Below are 17,882 nucleotides of genomic sequence, written 5' to 3'. Positions count from 1 at the left end.
TGGTGGATGGGTCTCCCCATCAGTGCTTGGTTGCTCAATGGCCTTTCCCAGTGGGTGTGGATCTGTAGCAACTACCCCCTGCCCCCCCCCGGAGGATGCCCAAGGAGGGGCCCCACGGACTTCGACCCACTTGTGCAGCACAGCTCGTCGCTCTGGTCACCACAGTCGTTCACGCCGTCACAGGCCTTCCCTCGTGGGATGCGCTTCCCGTTCACACACTGGAAGGCCTTCTCTGCCGGGGGAGCTGCAAAACAGGGGCCCCGTGTGTGACCATCACTCCTGTCACCTTTCAGGGGCCACAGACAAGATAAAGGGAGGGGCCAGGGAGGACAGCAGAGAAACCTGGGCCCCTTGTGGCCAGTCCAGCTCAGTCCCCCAAACCAGCACTGGCTGCCTTGGGCCTGGATCGCCAGTGAGGAGAGAAAACGAACGCCCCAGCTGCCCAGTCCCGTCCCTGCCCGGTGGGGAGGGGGGCTCCCAGGCTCTGGGTGAGGCCAGGTTGCGTGTCTTGCTTGTGGGGGTCACACACTCCGCTGAGGCACACTGGAGACCCCCATGCTGCAAGGGGAGCTGGGGACACTCCAGGGTGCTGAGCAAGGCCCGCCCCTCCTCCAGCCCCCCAGGCATTCCCGTGCTCTCTGAAGGCCAGGATGGACTCTGAGGGTGAGAACCACCGAGAGCAGAGCCTCCCCCCAACACATGCTGGTGTCACCCACAACTATCCTGCTGCCACAGGGGTCCCTGCATGGGCCAGGCCTGACTTGAGCTGTGTCATTTACATTTTGTTATTATTATTAGGCTTAGGGGCTTCTCCCAGCTCTGTCCTCAGGGGTCAAATCCAGGGGTGCTGGGGGGTCACGTGATGCTGGGGGTAGAACCTGGGACCCCGCATGCAGAGCAGACGCTCAGCCTGGCCGGCTCTCCATCACATTTCCAAGTTTAGTTGAACTTTGGTTTTTAAGTACCAGAGAGGTCTCTCTCCGTCTTTGTCTGTGTCTGTGTCTGTCTGTCTGCCTGTCTGTCTCTCTCCTTCTCTCTCTCTCTCTCTCTCTCTCTCTCTCTCTCTCTCTCTCACACACACACACACACACACACACACGCACACACACACACAGCCAAAGTCTTTCCTGCTCAGCATACTGAGGTGGTCACTGAAACAATTGCAGCTAAAGTGCCCACACTCAACCTCTCATGGGAGATACTGAGATTTTTTTAGTTGCTTGGCTTAATGTGTGTGCCATTAACTTGTGGGTTATTTTTTCCCCTTTTTTTTGGTTTTGGGGCCACAACTAATAGTGCTGGGGTGCTGCACCTGGCCCGGTGCTCAGGGTCATTCCTGGTGGTGCTCGGGAGTCCAGAATCAGAGACCTGGTGCCGGCTAGGCCTAGCACGGCAGTTTGTTGGGAAGGGGTCCCGCAGGACCAAGGAGCCCATGCGAGGCACATGCTCTACACACTCACCATCTCCTCAGCCCTCTGTGACCCTTGACCCAGACGCTCAAGTAAAGGGGGAAAACCTTTGCTCTTCACGTAGGAAGCTGGACAGAAGTGAGCTGGGGGAAGAAGACCCCTGGAGTTTCCTGTGGAAGTGAGCCAACCAGAAGAAGAGGAAGTGCCGGGCAGCCCCTCCACCAACCTTCACTGTCGTTGTAGCACACCACTCCGGCGAGCTCCTGGACGCCGGCCCTTCGGGTGAAGGTGCATTCGGTCAGGCTGGTCTCCGTGCCTCGGCAGGACACATGCAGACACTCATCGATGTTGATGTCAGGGCGTGCAACATCTGGTGTGTCGAGAGCACCACTGCCAACAGAACCGGGCGACACGTGGAGGAAGGGGTTAGGGAGCACCACTGCCAACGGAACCAGGCGTCACAGGGAGGAAGAGGGTAGGGAACACTGCTGCCAACAGAACCAGTCGACATGAGGAGGAAGAGGGTAGGGCCTGCATTTGCTGCCTCGCTGCAGGCAGGAGGGAGGAGACTTCCCTTGGGAATTTCCCCTCTTTCTACAAGTGAGTTTAGGAAAATATTCCCGAGCCTCAAAATATCCACCTGTAAAAGGGAACAGAATGATTTCACTGAGTTTCCTAAGACTAACTAGACACAGGACTGGAGCAATAGCACAGCGGGGAGGGTGCTTGCCTTGCATGTGGATGACCAGGGTTCTATCCCTGACATTCCATATGCGACCCCACCCAGGCTCTGCCAAGAGTAATTCCTGAGTGCAGAGTAAGTTCTAACCATCACTGGTGTGACCAAAATAGCCAAAAAAAGAAAAAGAAAAAGAAATAAACACAAGCACTGCTGATGGACTTCCGAAGCTCACGCCATGGCAAGCAAAGCCAAGGTTGTGTTTCTCCTGGACCGTCTCTTCCTGGGAAGGTGTACGTCCCTCTCACTGCTATTTCCTTCCAACCTGAGATGTATTATTATTCTTGGTTTCTCATCATCCCGCCAAGGTAGTGGGTGACATTAGGGCCTCCTTGCCTGCCCCAGGCAGCACGGTTGGCCTGGTGGGTCCCAACATTGCCCGGGATTTGGCAGGTTTCTTTCTGGCGGGTCACTTTTGCTTTCACACAACTCTACACCTTCAGTAAGTGTTGAAAAAATGAAGGTAGATTGGGCTCTGTAGACCGTTGCTTGGCGTTCTCCATTGGTTTAGCATCTGTGTAGGTCAGAGGTGTCACCAGTGGCCCAGCGCCCTAAGATAAGACCCCATCACATACTACTACCCCAGAACCTTAGGTGGCTTCTTGCTTCTCTTTAGAAATAAATGGGAGGCAGTGAAAAGCTGGGAAAGAGGCACCGGATAACTGAAAATCCAAACAAATCAGTAGGGGCCTGAGAGACAGCTCAATGGGCTAAGCAAACACAGACTTTGGTTGGATTCTGAGCACTGCCAGAAGCAACTGCCAAGTGCAGAGCTGGGGCAGCCCCTGAGCAGTGCCAGTTGTGGCCCCAAACAAAACAAAGCAAGAAGCCGTGGGGTGAGTCTGTGACTAGGGAGGGAGGCCTGCTCTGGAGCTCCTGCAAGATATGGCCAAGTCAGGACAGGGAGTCCACCCGGGAGTGAATCAGAGGTGGCTGCTGAGAGGTGGTTGCTGAGAACCAGAAAAACCCAGTGGCACAGAGATGCGCAGAAACCCTCCTTCGTGAAGTGCTCGCAGAGGTGAATCCAGAGTGAAGGAGAGGTGTGTGGGCAGTGCCAACCGACCAGAAGCTGGCACGGGGAGGCAGTCTCCTGATGCCCCTTTCTGGGATGGCCACAGTCTTGGCGACTTGGAGTGGGTGATGCTGGAGCGATAGCACAGCGGTAGGGCATTCGCCTTACAAGCGGCCAACATGGCCGACCCGAGTTCGATTCCTCTGCCCCTCTCGGAGAGCCCGGCAAGCTACCGAGAGTATTCGATATGCCAAACACAGTAACAACAAAGTCTCCAATGGAGACGTTACTGGGCCCGCTCGAGCAAATAAAATTATAAAAAATGAAATAAAAGGGGCTGGAGCAATAGCACAGCAGGTATGGCGTTTGCCTTGCACGCGGCTGACCCGAGTTCAATTTCTCTGCCCCGCACGGCAAAGCCTGGCAAGCTCCCCGTGATGTATTCGACATGCCAAACACAGTAACAAGTCTCACAATTTGTTGTAAGACGTTACTGGTGCCCGCTCGAGCAAAATCGATGAACAACGGGAGGACAGTGCAGACAGTGCAGCCACCCCGGGTTCGATTCCCATCATCCCATAGGGTCCCCTGATCATCACCAGGAGTGATTCCTGAGTACAGAGCCAGGAGGAACCCCTGAGCATTGCCGAGTGTGACCCAAACAGCAAATAAATAAATAGCACTGTAGTACTGTTGTCCCGTTGTTCATCAGTTTGCTTGAGTGGGCACCAGTAATGTCTCCATTGTGAGACTTGTTGTTACTGTGTTTGGCATATCGAATACGTCATGGGGAACAAGCCAGGCTCTGCCGTGGGGCGGGATACTCTCGGTAGCTTGCTGGGCTTTCCGAGAGGGATGGAGGAATTGAACCCTGGTTGGCTGCATGCAAGGCAAATGCCCCACCCGCTGTGCTATTGCTCCAGTCCAAATAAATAAATAATTAAATAAATAAATAAAATCAAAGCCACAGCGCAGACACACAAACCTCTGCAAGAACGATGAAGAAAGGAGCCCGTAGAGCTGGGGGGAGTGGGCGTGAGCAGATAGGTGCGCTAGACAGCGAGTGTAGGGGAACTCTGGCTTGGCAGAGGACAAGCACCCAGCAGCTCTGCTTGGCTAGGCGGCCAGGCAGCCAGGCAGGTACATTCTCAGGCTACAGAGGAGGAACCAGCAGCCCAGAAGGAGTGACCCTGGGGGAGTACTCACAGCGGGTTCCCCAGGTCCAGGCAGGCCACGTTGGCCTGAGTCATGCCCCAGCCGTCCTTGCAGACATACATGCTCTCCTCCAGGACCGTGAGCTTGACCCTGAGAAGGCCCACTGAATCCGGCCCTTCATGGTGCAGAGAGACATCAAACTTCTCTAGAATAAAAAGCTGGGACTGAGCGACAATTACATAGTCACATCTTCCCCCTGTTGATTCGAAGCTCTCAAAAACAGTACAACAACATTCTCCCTCATTGCTTTTGAGGTCATGAAGATTTGAGGTAAGAAAAACTGTTCGTGGGCCGAAGCGATAGTACAGTGGGTAGGGATTTTGCCTTGCACCCACCAACCAGCGTTCAACCCCCAGCATCCCATATGGTCCCCCAAGCACTGCCAGGAGTAATTCCTGAGTGCAGAGCCAGGAATAACCTCTGAGCATCTCCGGGAGTGACCCAAAGAGCAAATAAATAAATAAATTTAAAAAAACTGTTCAGTTTTGGGGGGAGGCCTCACCCATTGGGCGCTCAGACGCTGCTCCTGGCAGAACCCACTGAGCTCTTTCAGGCCCAGGGAAGTAACTCTATTTTATGGGGTGTGGAGGAGCAGTCTCTGGGCCACACCTACCAGAGCTCTGGGCTTACTCAGGGCTCTGTGCTCAGGGGTCACTCTTGGCAGGGCTCAATATTTGTTGCAAGGCTAGGCCAGGCTGTGGCAAGGCCCAACTATCTCCAGCCCTTTAGTCCCATTTTACAGATGTGGAAAGCGGGCTCGGAATTCACATAACCTGCCAATAAACGAGGTGAGGCAACTCGTGAATCGAACTTTCAGTGACACTCTGTAATTTTATTGTTTTTCAAACAGGCTTCCTGGGTGGGAGTGGGGCATGGTTCGAAGGACACTGGGTCTGGGAGCCAGTTGGTATTGATCCACTAACTGAGACAGGCCGGAGCTTGGGCTTCTCCGTGCCCACCCCTTCGAGCTCTCTCCCCAGCCACAAGCCACAGAGTCCTCCTGTTCTGTTCTGCTTTTGATTTGGGGGCCACCCCCATCAGTGCTCGGGGCTTACTCGCAGCTCCTACGCTCAGGGATCTGTAGTCGCCGGGCTCAGGGGACTGTATGGGGTGCTGGGGATGGAGCCCAGGTCGGCCACAGGCCAGGCAAGCGCCCTCCGTGCTGGACTGTCTCTTCAGCCCACTTGACTTTTGTTTCTTTTTGTTTCTCATCGCTCCTTCACCTTAACCACTGCACTAACCCATCTACCTGGGTCCTCTCCCCTTTAGGAACCTGGTGGGGCTTACAGCAGAGTGGGCTGAGAACTGGGGGTACATTCTTGTTCAGCCATGGCGGGGGCACCTCTGCATCAGGGCAAAAGGGACAGGGGCCCCAAATTTATAGGAATGGTGATCCATATATATATATATATACATATATATATATATATATATATATATATATATACAGGTTGGAGCGATAGCACAGCGGGTAGGGCGTTTGCCTTGCACGCAGCCAACATGGCTGACCCAAGTTTGATTCCTCTGCCCCTCTCAGAGAGCCCGGCAAGCTACCAAGAGTATCTCGCCTGCATGGCAAAGCCTGACAAGCTACCCGTGATGTATTCGATATGCCAAACACAGTAACAACAAAGTCTCCAATGGAGACGTTACTGGGCCCGCTCGAGCAAATCGATGAACAATGGGAGGATAGTGATACAGTGATATATATATATATATATATATGCAGAGTCTGGCAAGCTACCTGTGGCATATTTGATATGCCAAAAACAGTAACTATAACGAGTGTCATTCCCCCGACCCTGAAAGAGCCTCCAATACGGCAGCGTTGGGAAAAGTGAGTTGGGAGAGACTGCTAAAATCTCAGGGCTGGGATGAATGGAGATGTTACTGGTGCTCACTCAAGCAAATTGATGAACAAGGGGACGACAGTGATATAGTGTCATATATATGTATATATATCAAAGACACCCCACTTTCCACTAGGTTCTGAAGGGATTGGGACGTGAGGGAGGACGACTGTGGGCGGGGAGAAGTTATGGGTGAGGGCAGTGTAAAGCGCTGAGCAGCAAGACTGACCAGGGCGCCTGGGGTCTCCAGCTGCCCAGTGCTCCCTGTGGCTAGCGGGGCATGAGTACCGTCTCTGGGACACTCTGGGCTGGAGAAAAGCGAGTGGCTGCATTTCCTGCCCCGGAGGATGCACAGGGGGACTGCGGCTGCCTTTGCATTGGAGGAGAAGAAACGTTTCCTACCCTGGCCGGTGCACTCGCCGCTGTTGAGGAACTTGGAGTCTGGCTGAAGACACTGGAAGCTCTTCAGCTGACAGTAAGTCAAGAAGCTCTTCCCGTTGGTGGCACACACCCTGGTGCCGTTCTTCGGGCACTGGTAGGGCAGTTTGCAGAGGCAGGTTCCGCCGATGCACTTCTGCCAGGGCTGGCAGAAGACCTTGTCACAGGAGCGATGCGTGTGTCGCTCTGCTAAGCACTTCGTGTCCAACAGGTCGGAGGCTGGAGGGAGCTGGGATACAGAAGGCAGAGGGACTTAGTCGCAGGCTAGAAGCACCGTTCCTCTGAGGCTAGGGAGGGAAGGGGAGAAACAAGCCTGGCGATACCAGGGCCCCCATGCAGATGCGGTCTGTGGGCTTTTAGCTACAGGCTTTGCACTCCTGAGGCTGGTCGGACTCGGCACAAGTGCAGGGCTTTTTTCTGGCTCTGTGCTCAAGGATTACTCCTAGTGGGACAGAAGGAAGCATAGGGGGTACCAGGGATTGAACCGCATGCAAGACAAATGCCCACTGTACTATACCTCCAGCCCATGTGACTGGTTCTTTCTGCTGCATAATCTAGTGAGGACTGATGGGCACAAGCTGGCACCCAAGAGACACTTCCCAGAAACCCAGACCTCGAGAGCCATAAGTTTAGGGCGGGGTTCTCTGTGTTTTCTTTTATCTTGGCACCACGTGTAGTGGAGCTCAAGGCTCTCACTCCTGGTGGTGCCAGGGACCCAATCTAGGGTTCCTGCACACAAAGCCCGCATTCCAGCCCACTGCACACTCTCTCCGGCCCCTAGGAGGGTGGTTCCAATGGTCAGTCCATAAACGGACACTGTTCTGTGGGTACACACGAGGTTGACACCACTGGTCATAGGAGTTTTGAAAAATTGATGTATGTGCATTTGTTTGTTTAATCAGTGTGTTTCTGACCTACAGATAAACACCTTCACAGGTGCCAGGAGCAGCTGCCCAGCATTTATTACCAGCTACTGTCACCTTGAGGGTAGAAAGAAAATGACTAGGAGAGGACTTTGAGGTCTATGAGGAGACCAGGGTGATGGAACTCTAATGACTGGGACTACAACCAAACTGTTGCTACGATTGTGCTGTAAGGGAGAGATCAGACTACGCTGGGGAGGAGAGAGAGATAAACTGTCTACCAACCATCCTGAGGCTCTGTTCCCCTGCTTCTCCACTCCCCTGGTCCTTCATCCATCCACCACCCTGGGCTGGCCAGGGGAACCGTTCTCAGCCACCAAATGCTCAAGTCCCCTGCACCTCCATGCTTTTCTGTTGTGAAACTCACAATTTGCTACAAGTTATTAAAGATTTTTTTGCACTTATATGTGTGATTGGGCTGGAGCAATAGCACAGCAGGTAGGGCGTTTGCCTTGCACATGGCCAACCCCGGTTCGATTCCTCCGACCCTCTCAGAGAGCCCAGTAAGCTACGGAGAGTATCCCGCCTGCATGGCAGAGCCTGGCAAGCTCCCCTTGGCATATGTGATATGCCAAAAACAGTAACAAGTCTCACAATGGAGATGTTACTGGTGCCCACTCGAGCAAATCGATGAACAACAGCAGGACAGTGCTACAGTGCTACTGCCGCCTCATTATCTACAGAATATGACTCAACTCAATAACGACTTCTACTAACAAGGATCCCCCCCTTTCTTTTTATTTTAAGTTCATTCCTTGGTATTTGTAAAGCGGTGGCAGTTATCTGGCGTGAGTTGAACCTTTTAGTGGAGGTGGGACTAGAGTGAAGGCATTTTAGGCAACCACTGACCCTTAAAAAACAAACAAGCAACAAGCCATATTGTGTTCAGCCCCAGGATACAGCTAAGAAGCATTACCTCTGATTTCTTCTCATTTTCTTTTCTATAGTGAGGCTATAAAGAGAAAAGAATGATAAATGATGAGAAAGCAAATCCACCACTTTTTCTTTCTATTGTTTTTGTTGTGTGCTTGGATTTCTTCTTTATTGTAGCAGTGAGAACATGACCAGGCCCAGGGAATACCCTCTCGGGTGAGAACAGCCAAGATCGACTGACCCCATGTTGACAAGTTATCAGTACATCTCCCTGGCTCAAGATGCTTTTTCAAAAAAGGAATTAGGCCAACATCAGTGTCACTGAAGTTTACTGACTTGCATAAGAAAGGAGCTCTTTTCCTTCTATAAGTGAGAGCTACTATTTTCACTTTATTTTGGGGGTCCACTCCCTATTATTTATTATCAGCTTTGTGGTTGATTTTTAACTAATAAATAATGCACATTCACTTGCTTTGGTTTTGTTGTTTTTGGGGACACACCTGGCTTTTTCTCATGTGCTTTCTGGCACATTCCTGGCTCAGTGCTCAGGAATCACTCCTGTCAGGGTTTAGGTAACCATATTTGGTAGCCAAGGATTGAACCTGGATGGGCTATTTTCAATTCAAGTGTCTTAACCTTGTACTATATCTCTCGCCCCTCACTTGATATTTTTTATTTATTTTTAATTTTTCAATTTTTTTTGCTTTTTGGGTCACACCCGACGATGCACAGGGGTTACTCCTGGCTCTGAGCTCAGGAATCACCCCTGGCGGTGCTCAGGGGACCATATGGGATGCTGGGAATCGAACCTGGGTCAGCTGCATGCAAGGCAAACGCCCTACCCACTGTGCTATTGCTCCTGCCCCTCACTTGATATTTTTAAATAAAAATAAATAATAAAAAAGAATTTCTGAATTAATAAAGTTATAAAAATTCATGAATATATAAAAAAGTAAGGTGACTGTAGCGATAGTACAGAGGTGAAGGCACTTGCGTTGCATTTGCATGTGGCCGACCTGGGTTCGATCCCAAGCATCCATATGGTTCCCAAAATTTGCCAGGAGTAATTCCTGAGCACAGAACCAGGAGTAAGCCCTGAGCATCATCAGGTATGACTCAAAAACCTATATAAAAAAGGGAAAATAAATATAATCAGTAATCCCACTGCTCAGATTCTAAGAGCTCTCTGTAAATATCCAGAAAGAAGTTTTACATCACCATCTGTATAAGCAGCTAAATGTGTATGTTTATGTGTATGTTTACATATAGTTTCATATACTTTTGTGGGGCCCCTTAGGTCCTTAGTTCAGTCTGAGGGGTCATCCTCAGACCTGTGGAGAGAGGGATTCCCTGGGTCAGCCCAGTGGTACCCGGTACTCGAGGGATCTCTAGGGCCATGCCCAAGGATGCTCTATGATCTGAGGACGTAAGACATGTGCCTTAACCCTGGTATTATCTCTCTGGCTCCAGACACATATATATTTTTCAACAACAACAACAACAACAAAGAGGTTTTAACAAGGACTTTTAAAATTCAATATAGAATGCAATTTTTTGGGGGGGGGGACTTTTTTGGGTCACACCCTGTGATGCTCAGAGGTTACTCCTTGCTCTGCACTCAGAAATTACTCCTAGCAGTGCTCAGGGGACCACATGGGATGCCGGGGATGGAACCCAGGTTGGCCGTGCACAAGGTAAGTGCCCTCCCCACTGTGCTATCACTCCAGCCTGGAGAAGGCAATGATTTAAGAGCCCATTTTTGTGAGATGAGGAGTCTTCCCAAACAATTCAGGTGAAACTGCAGTGATGGGATAGCCACCATGGAGCAAGGACCTTTAATGAGAGGTAACATTCCTCTCATTCAAATTCCCAAAATTTTAAATTATAAAAATGTGATTTACAATAGTCCATTTGTGACTTAAAATTTTTAATGTTTCTTATCCATGAACATTTATTTACTTTTTCTTTGCTCCTTATTATAAACATTGCATCTCAGGTAAATTTCAAGAAACTTAATGTAACTCTGATCTTGGAATTTTCTTGAAACACTTATTCCTAGAAGCTGCATTAAGACATAATAGCTGTTTATTTTATTTATTTTTTTATTTAATGTAGGAGTATTGTTATTTATTCAGCCATTGATTAGGCTGATTGAATTGGGCATGAATTCCACTTTACATTTTTTTCTTTTTTATAAATTTATTTATTGAATCACTGTGAGAGCAGTTACAAAGCTTTTGGGTTTAAGTCTCAGTTAAACAATGATGAAACACCCATCCCTTCACCAGTGCCCATTTTCCAACACCAAAAACCTCAGTATACCCCCATCCCGCACGCTCCCCCTCTGGGGCAGATGATTTCCACATTACTCTCTCTCTCTACTTTGATTACATTCAATATTTCTGCACCAGACCCATTACTACTATTTGGGATTTTACCCCAACACTCAGATCTACCAAAAAGCCAACAGGAGACAATTTGTTTTCTATTGCTGGTTATGAATAACAAATGATGTCATGCGGTCACAGAAGTGGCTGTGCGATCTTGGAACTCTGAAATTTTAACAATTAAATCTGAAGGGATTTCTGCCAAAACCTGCTGGGTGCTGAGATTTGTTCCTGAGTCTCTTGGATCATGGCTGTTAAGCAGCTTGATCAGGAGCCAGAGAGATCGTTTGTGGGCGGTGACTCGGGATCTCATTGGGGCAGGGAGGAAAGGGCCAGCTCCACCCCCATCCCATGAGGCCCCAAGTGTCTCATCACTGCGGACCCAAAACTGACTGTCCAATGGCCTCTGGAGGATGGCGGCCACCAAGCTGCAAAGAAGGAGCAGGCGAAGGGACAGCACCCTTTACCCCCCTGAGGTGGCCGGCTACAGTAATCTACTGCAGGGTCTGGATGCATTTCTGCCAAAAACTGCTGGGTTTCATGATTTCTTTCTGAGTCTCTGGGATCATGGCCATTAAGCAGCTTGATCAGGAGCCAGAGAGGCCGTTTGTGGGCGGCGACTTGGGGTTTCAATGGGGTGGGGAGGAAAGGGCTGGTTCCACCCCCATCCCATGAGGCCCTGCATGACTCGTCACTGCGGGCCCAAACCTGACTGCCCAGTGGCCTCTGGAGGATGGCAGCCACTGAGCCACCAGGGGGAACAGGCCAAGACACAAAACCTATTCCCACCTGGGGTGGCCCGGCGCTGGTAACCTACTGCAGGGACCCGACGCCTTTCTGCCAAAAGCCGCCGGGTTCTGAGATTTGTTTCTGAGTCTCTTGGATCATGGCCGTTAAGCAGCTTGATCAGGAGCCAGAGAGGCCGTTCATGGGCAGCGACTCGGGGTCTCGTTGGGGCAGGGAGAAAAAGGCTGGCTCCACCCCCATCCTGTGAGGCCCCCACATGTCTCGTCACTGCAGGCCGAAGCCTGACTGTTCAATGGCCTCTGGAAGATGGCGGCCACTGAACCACCAAGGGGGAGCAGGCAGAGGGACAACACCCTTTCCCCCCTGGGGTGGTCCGACGCTGGTAACCTATTGAGGGGACCGGGCGCATCTCTGCCAAAAGCTGCTGGGTTCTGAGATTAGTCTCTGGGATCATGGCTGTTAAGAAATTCAATCAGGAACCAGAGAGGCCTTGCCACCAATTATATAGCTGAGCCAGAGGTGGTTTGTGGGTGTGTCTCCCAAATACCTAACTTTTGGCCGTGTACTTTCTTGGTAAACTTTGCCCCCAAGTTTTTGGGGTCTGGCCAAAGGCACAGCAGCAATTTTGGGGTATCTGGAAGTCTGAAGGTGCTGTCAGGCTGCTGATGCACTCGCCTCACAAGTACAGATTGAGTTGCTGGCGGCACCATATCCCCGAAGACATAATAGCTTTTTAGGGTATTCCTGGATTGGTTAGATCACAAAAGTAGATGCCTATCAATAAGAATTGGAAGTATTTCACACCTCAGATGATGGTCTTCCAAAGGGCAGGCTATACCTCCTGTCTCCCTCTGAATCAGGTAGATTTATTCATTAGCAGGGGCCCAAGGCTCTACCACCTTCCTACCAGGACACTTGCTGCTTTTCTCAGGCTGGGAAGGCTCACAACACTTTCTCTCCTCTGATGGATTCAGCCCAAAATTAGAAATCTATTAAAATACCACTTGGTTGATAAACTTCCTGGTTTTCTGGCATAAAGAAATTATTTCCTGTCATTAAAGGTTTTTGGCATGTGATATTGAAGCCATTCCTGGCAATCTAATATGCAATTTTGCAAGACTCTTTGTCAACTTATGTTCTCAATGTTATTTGATTTTTATATCCTCATTGTCATTTCTTTTTCTTTTTAGCAAATGCTTTCATCACTCTTGATACTCCTAACTCTGTTTACCTTGGGACCCTGTATCCTCAATAAATTAGTTACGTTTGTTAAGGAACGAATGAATTCTATCCAATTGCTAGTGCTGAGACAGCAGTATCAGACTTTACCCCAGAGGAAGAAAGTGCCACCTGAGAATATCTCTAGGATTAGAGATATGCACAAGAAGAAATGGGGAATTAAAGGAGCTAGGAAGGCTAGGAAGGAGTTAAAATCCTTGCTTGCTTGAATTAACTTGCAAAATTGCTTTCTGTAAACAGTTCAGCAGCCTTGCGGTTACAAAATTGGATTGAACCCAGTAGATGTGTAAGGTGTGGGCTAGACATAACTATTTAAAGATAGATAGAGTGTTCTGACCATTCTGGAAACTGAAACTATGTGACCGGGTCAAGATGTTTGGGTCGAGATACTCCAAGAAAAACCGCAAGGAACCCAGCAAAACATGTATTGGCGAAATATGTGCAAAATATGTGGTCTTTGTTCTCAAACTGTATAAAAGATGACCTGTTTCTGAGTTTGAGGCTCCCAGCCTCTGCCCGTTCTTGGGTACGTTGCGGAGCCCCAGCATGCTCGTCTGAATAAAACCCTGCTTGAATTCCTGCAGGAACATTGTCTGTCTGGTCTCTCCGTGCCTCCCAGGGCTAGGGAACTCCTGACCCCAACACATTGATTTACAGTACTGGTAATCAGACCATTCCATGCAGACATCCATTGTTCTAACATATGCCCACTCTTTTTTAACTGAATTGCTGTGAGATACAGTTACAAGCTTTCATGTTTGAGTTACAATCATACAATGATCAGACACCCATCCCTCCACCAGTGCACATTCTCCACCATCAATGTCCCCAGTATTCCCCCCCAATCCCTGCCCTCCCCCCGCCTCTATGGCAGACAATTTCCCCCATACTCTCTCTCTACTTTTGGGCATTATGGTTTGCAATATAGATACTGAGAGGCTATCACATTTGGTCCTTTATCTACTTTTAGCACACATCTTCCATCCTAAAAGATTCCTCCAAACATCATTGACTTAGTGATCCCTTCTCTATCCCAGTTGCCTTCTCCCAAGATCATGAGGAAGGCTTCCAAATATGGCACCTGCTTACTCTATCATTTCTGTACATCTTTCTAGGACTCTATCAAAAAGCTTTTGAAGGAAGAGATGGTTCTTACCATTTGCCCAATACAGTACCTTATCAAAGAACTTCATATATATATATATATATATATATATATATATATATATATATATATTAGGAATCAGCTTAACTAAGGAAGTAAAGGACCTGTGCAAAGAAAACTACAAAATACTACTTCAGGAAATAAAAGAGGATGTGAGGAAATGGAAAAATATCCCCTGTTCATGGATGGGGAGAATTAACATTGTCAAAATGGCAATACTTCCCAAAGCACTGTACAAATTCAATGCGATCCCTATTACAATACCCATGACATACTTCAAAGAAATGGAGCAAACACTCCTGAAACTTATATGGAACAATAAGCCCCCATGAATAGCTAAAGCAACCCTTAGGAAAAAGAAAATGGGAGGAATCAACATCCCTAACTTCAAACTCTACTACAAAGCAGTAATAGTTAAAACAGCAAAGTACTGGAACAAAGGCAGAGCTGTAGACCAATGGAACAGGGTTGAATATACTGACATCTCCCCTCAAGCACATGATCTTCTAATCTTAGATAAGGGGGCAAGAAAAGTGAAGTGGAGCAAGGAAAGCCTCTTTAACAAATTGTGCTGGCAAAACTGGACGGCTACATGCCAAAAAGTGGGCTCAGATCTCTGCTTAATGCCATGTACAAAAGTAAGATCAAAATGGATTAAAGACCTCAACATCAGACCGGAATCCATAAGGTTCATTGAAGACAAAGTTGGCAAAGCCTTCCATGATATTGAAACTAACGGTATCTTCAAAGATGTCACGCCACTGGTCAAGCAAGTGAAAACAGAGATAGACAAATGGGACTATCTTAAACTAAGAAGCTTCTGCACCTCAAAAGAAACAGTGACCAAAATACAAAGACAGTCTACAGAATGGGAAAGGATATTTGCCAAATACACATCCGACAAGGGGTTGATATCAAGGATATACAAAACACTGGTTGAACTCCACAAGAAGAAAATGTCCAACCCCATCAAAAAATGGAGCGATGCACAGAAACTTTCTCAAAGAAGAAATCCGAATGGCTAAAAGGCACATGAGAAAATACTCTACATTATTAATCATCAGGGAGATGCAGATCAAAACGACAATGAGATATCATTTCACACCACAGAGACTGGCCCACATCCACAAGAACAAAAGCAATCGGTGCTGGCGTGGATGTGGCGAGAAAGCGAACCTCCTTCACTGCTGGTGGGAATGCTGACTAGTTCAGCCCTTTTGGAAAACAGTATGGACGATTCTCAAAAATTAGAAATTGAGCTCCCATTTAACCCAGCAATACCACTCCTGGGAATATATCCCAGAGAGGTAAAAAAGAATAGTCGAAGTGACACCTGCATTATTTGTTCATTGATGCACTCTTTACAATAGCCAGAATCTGGGAAAAACCTGAGTGCCCGAGAACAGATGACTGGTTAAAGAAACTTTGGTACATTTACACAACAGAGTACTATGTAGCTGTTAGAAAAAATGAAGTCATGAAATTTACATACAAGTGGTACTACATGGAAAGTATCATGTTAATCGAAATGAGTCATAAAGAGAGGGATAGACATAGAAAGATTGCATTTATCTGGGGAACATAAAGTAACAAAATAGTAGACTAACACCCAAGAATAGCTGAGATTATTCAGGAGGTTTGCTCTATGGCCTGGAGGCCAGCCACACATGCTAGGGGAAAAGGAAACTCAGATAGAGAAGGGAGCACCAAATAAAGGGTGTTTGGAGGATCCTCCCAGGATGGGAGAAGCATGCTGAACGTAGACTATAGATCAAACATGATTGCCACTCAATGCCTCTTTTGCAAACCACAACGCCCAAAAGGAGAGAGAGAACAAAAGGGAATGCCCTGTCACAGAGGCAGAGTGGGGGGAGGATGGGGGGTGGGAGGGATACTGGGATCCGTGGTGGTGGGAAATGGGCACTGGTGGAGAAATGGGTATTTGATCATTGTATAATTGAAACCCAAGCACAAAAATTTGTAAGTCTACAAATGTACTTCATGGTGTTTCACTAATAAAAATTAAAAAAAATAGAAAACGGGAAAAAACAAAGAGCTTGGTAAAGCCTTTGATTTCATATATTTATTGTAAATTATAGACTCATGAGTGAAAGTGCTCCATTTCAATGCAGAAAAGCTGTTTTCTAAAAGTTTGTTCATCACGGTAGTCACTTAGAACCTTTGCTTCTCCCTTACACATTGCACAGCTGGTTACAATGGAACCAATAAGTTTTCTATATTTTAAAATATTTGAAACTCTCTACTGGAAATAATCTGACAAAGACCGCATTACTCACCCTGCAGAATCTGGTGCAGGAGCAGAGCAGCAGCAGAACGACGGGCAGCAGCCTCATGCTGGCGACATCTGGGACCTGCATCTCTGACGAGGACTCTCTCCCTCTCCAGAGAGTCTTCTGGAATTTAATTTTTAACTCCTGAGAAAATATTTAAAAAGAGCAAGGGTTTCCATGGAGCCTTGCACTTTTGAACTCATAGAGAAAGTGGCTCCACTCCAGAGTTTACCGTAACTGAAACCAGCAAGTCCTTCCCAATGACCAATTGGGGCTATGCTTCCTCCGGGAAGACCGATTTCCTCATCTGCTTACAAAACGAGGTCTCCATGTCATTTTCAAGGAAGACAAAACCACACTAGAAGCTTTACTTTAAAAAAAATATTGGGGTGAGGGGGCAGGTGCATTCTTGACAGTTCTCATGGCTTCCTCCTGGCTCTGCATTCAGATCATTCCTGGTGGGCTCGAGGGACAATATGGGAGACAAACCCGGGTCAGCATGTGCGAAGTGAAAGCCTTAACCCCTGAACTCTCTCCCCAGGACTGTATTTTTTTCTTTTTGGGTCACACCCAGTGATGCTCAGGGGATACTACTGGCCCTGCACTCAGGAATTAACTCTTGGCAGTGCTGGGGGGACCATATGGGATTCCAGGGATCAAACCGGGTCAGCCGCATGCAAGGCAAACACTCTACCCGCTGTACTATCACGCCGACCCTGTATTTTTCTTGAATATTGAGGACTAAGTAAGAAGTTGGAGTACACCAGACTGAATACTAAGTCACTGCACAGAGAAACCCTCCACAAAGGAACTGTTCGAGGAGTGTACTGTGGTGCTATGACCAAGCTGCAGTTTCCGTGAGAACTTGAAAGCCAGCATTCTTGGTCCCAGTACCAATGAGAGAGTAGGATTCATCTTGTATTTGCGAAACAACCAGGTGAGAGTGAAAGGCCATCTGCGCGTGTTCCCGCACAGCCGAGGGGAGCAGAGATTGTGGTAGAGGGGTTCCTTTGGCATCAGTACCCAGGAGGGAGGAAGGAGAAGCCGGCCAACCTCGATTCACGCTGGGTGAAGCTCTGGTTGGCTCACAGGGAGTTCCAATGAGTGTGACGGGTCGTGGTGTCCCTGGGCCAGACCTGAGTGGCTGAGCTTTACTGCCTCGCTCCATCACCAGGTGTGGGTGCCCAGGAAAGGCCCGGCTTAGGGGAGTGCGTCTCTAGCATCTGGCCAGTATCTGTGGCACCACTTCCCAGAGACGCAGCACGCCTTCCCTGGAGGGAGGATGCTAGTGCCCCTCGGCCCCTTCACATCTCTCAGAGCTGCCTTCTGGAGAGCCCCTACATACTCTCTCCCTGAGAACGTTTAGGGTGGAGGGTGCAAGAACTGCAACCCGGGCTGCAGCTGTCACTCAGCCTCTGCCTTCCTGCTCTGGCACGCTGGGCACTGCAAGCCCCTGACCCAGCAGAGCTTGAGCCCTCCCTTCCTTCCAAGCTCAGGCACTGCTTCTCTTCATGCTTACAGTTCCTGGCCCCCGGCAGCTGCCTTCCCACAATTCCCTCCAGGCCCAGGCGGTCTCGGTCCTACTTCCTCTGCA

At 48.7% G+C, this 17,882-nt stretch overlaps 1 protein-coding gene across 1 annotated transcript in view; it reads right to left on the bottom strand.

The window, feature by feature from the left end:
- Positions 1 to 16,392, bottom strand: part of CFI (complement factor I) — a 31,065-nt gene extending 14,673 nt beyond the window's left edge. The window contains exons 1-6 of the mRNA XM_056116862.1: positions 16,295 to 16,392; positions 8,503 to 8,538; positions 6,628 to 6,892; positions 4,367 to 4,520; positions 1,636 to 1,799; positions 131 to 244 (exon numbers count right to left, since the gene is read on the bottom strand). Coding sequence (XP_055972837.1) covers positions 131 to 244; positions 1,636 to 1,799; positions 4,367 to 4,520; positions 6,628 to 6,892; positions 8,503 to 8,538; positions 16,295 to 16,375 — 814 coding nt within the window. The 5' untranslated portion in view covers positions 16,376 to 16,392. The remainder of the gene's footprint in view (positions 1 to 130; positions 245 to 1,635; positions 1,800 to 4,366; positions 4,521 to 6,627; positions 6,893 to 8,502; positions 8,539 to 16,294) is intronic.
- Positions 16,393 to 17,882: the final 1,490 nt, after the last annotated feature.

The sequence above is a fragment of the Sorex fumeus genome, unplaced genomic scaffold, assembly GCF_029834395.1.
Source record: "Sorex fumeus unplaced genomic scaffold, SorFum_2.1 ptg000033l, whole genome shotgun sequence".
NCBI lineage: Eukaryota > Metazoa > Chordata > Mammalia > Eulipotyphla > Soricidae > Sorex > Sorex fumeus.
The sequence above is the reverse complement of the archived record's forward strand: the minus strand, read 5'-3'. Positions and strand labels throughout refer to the sequence as shown.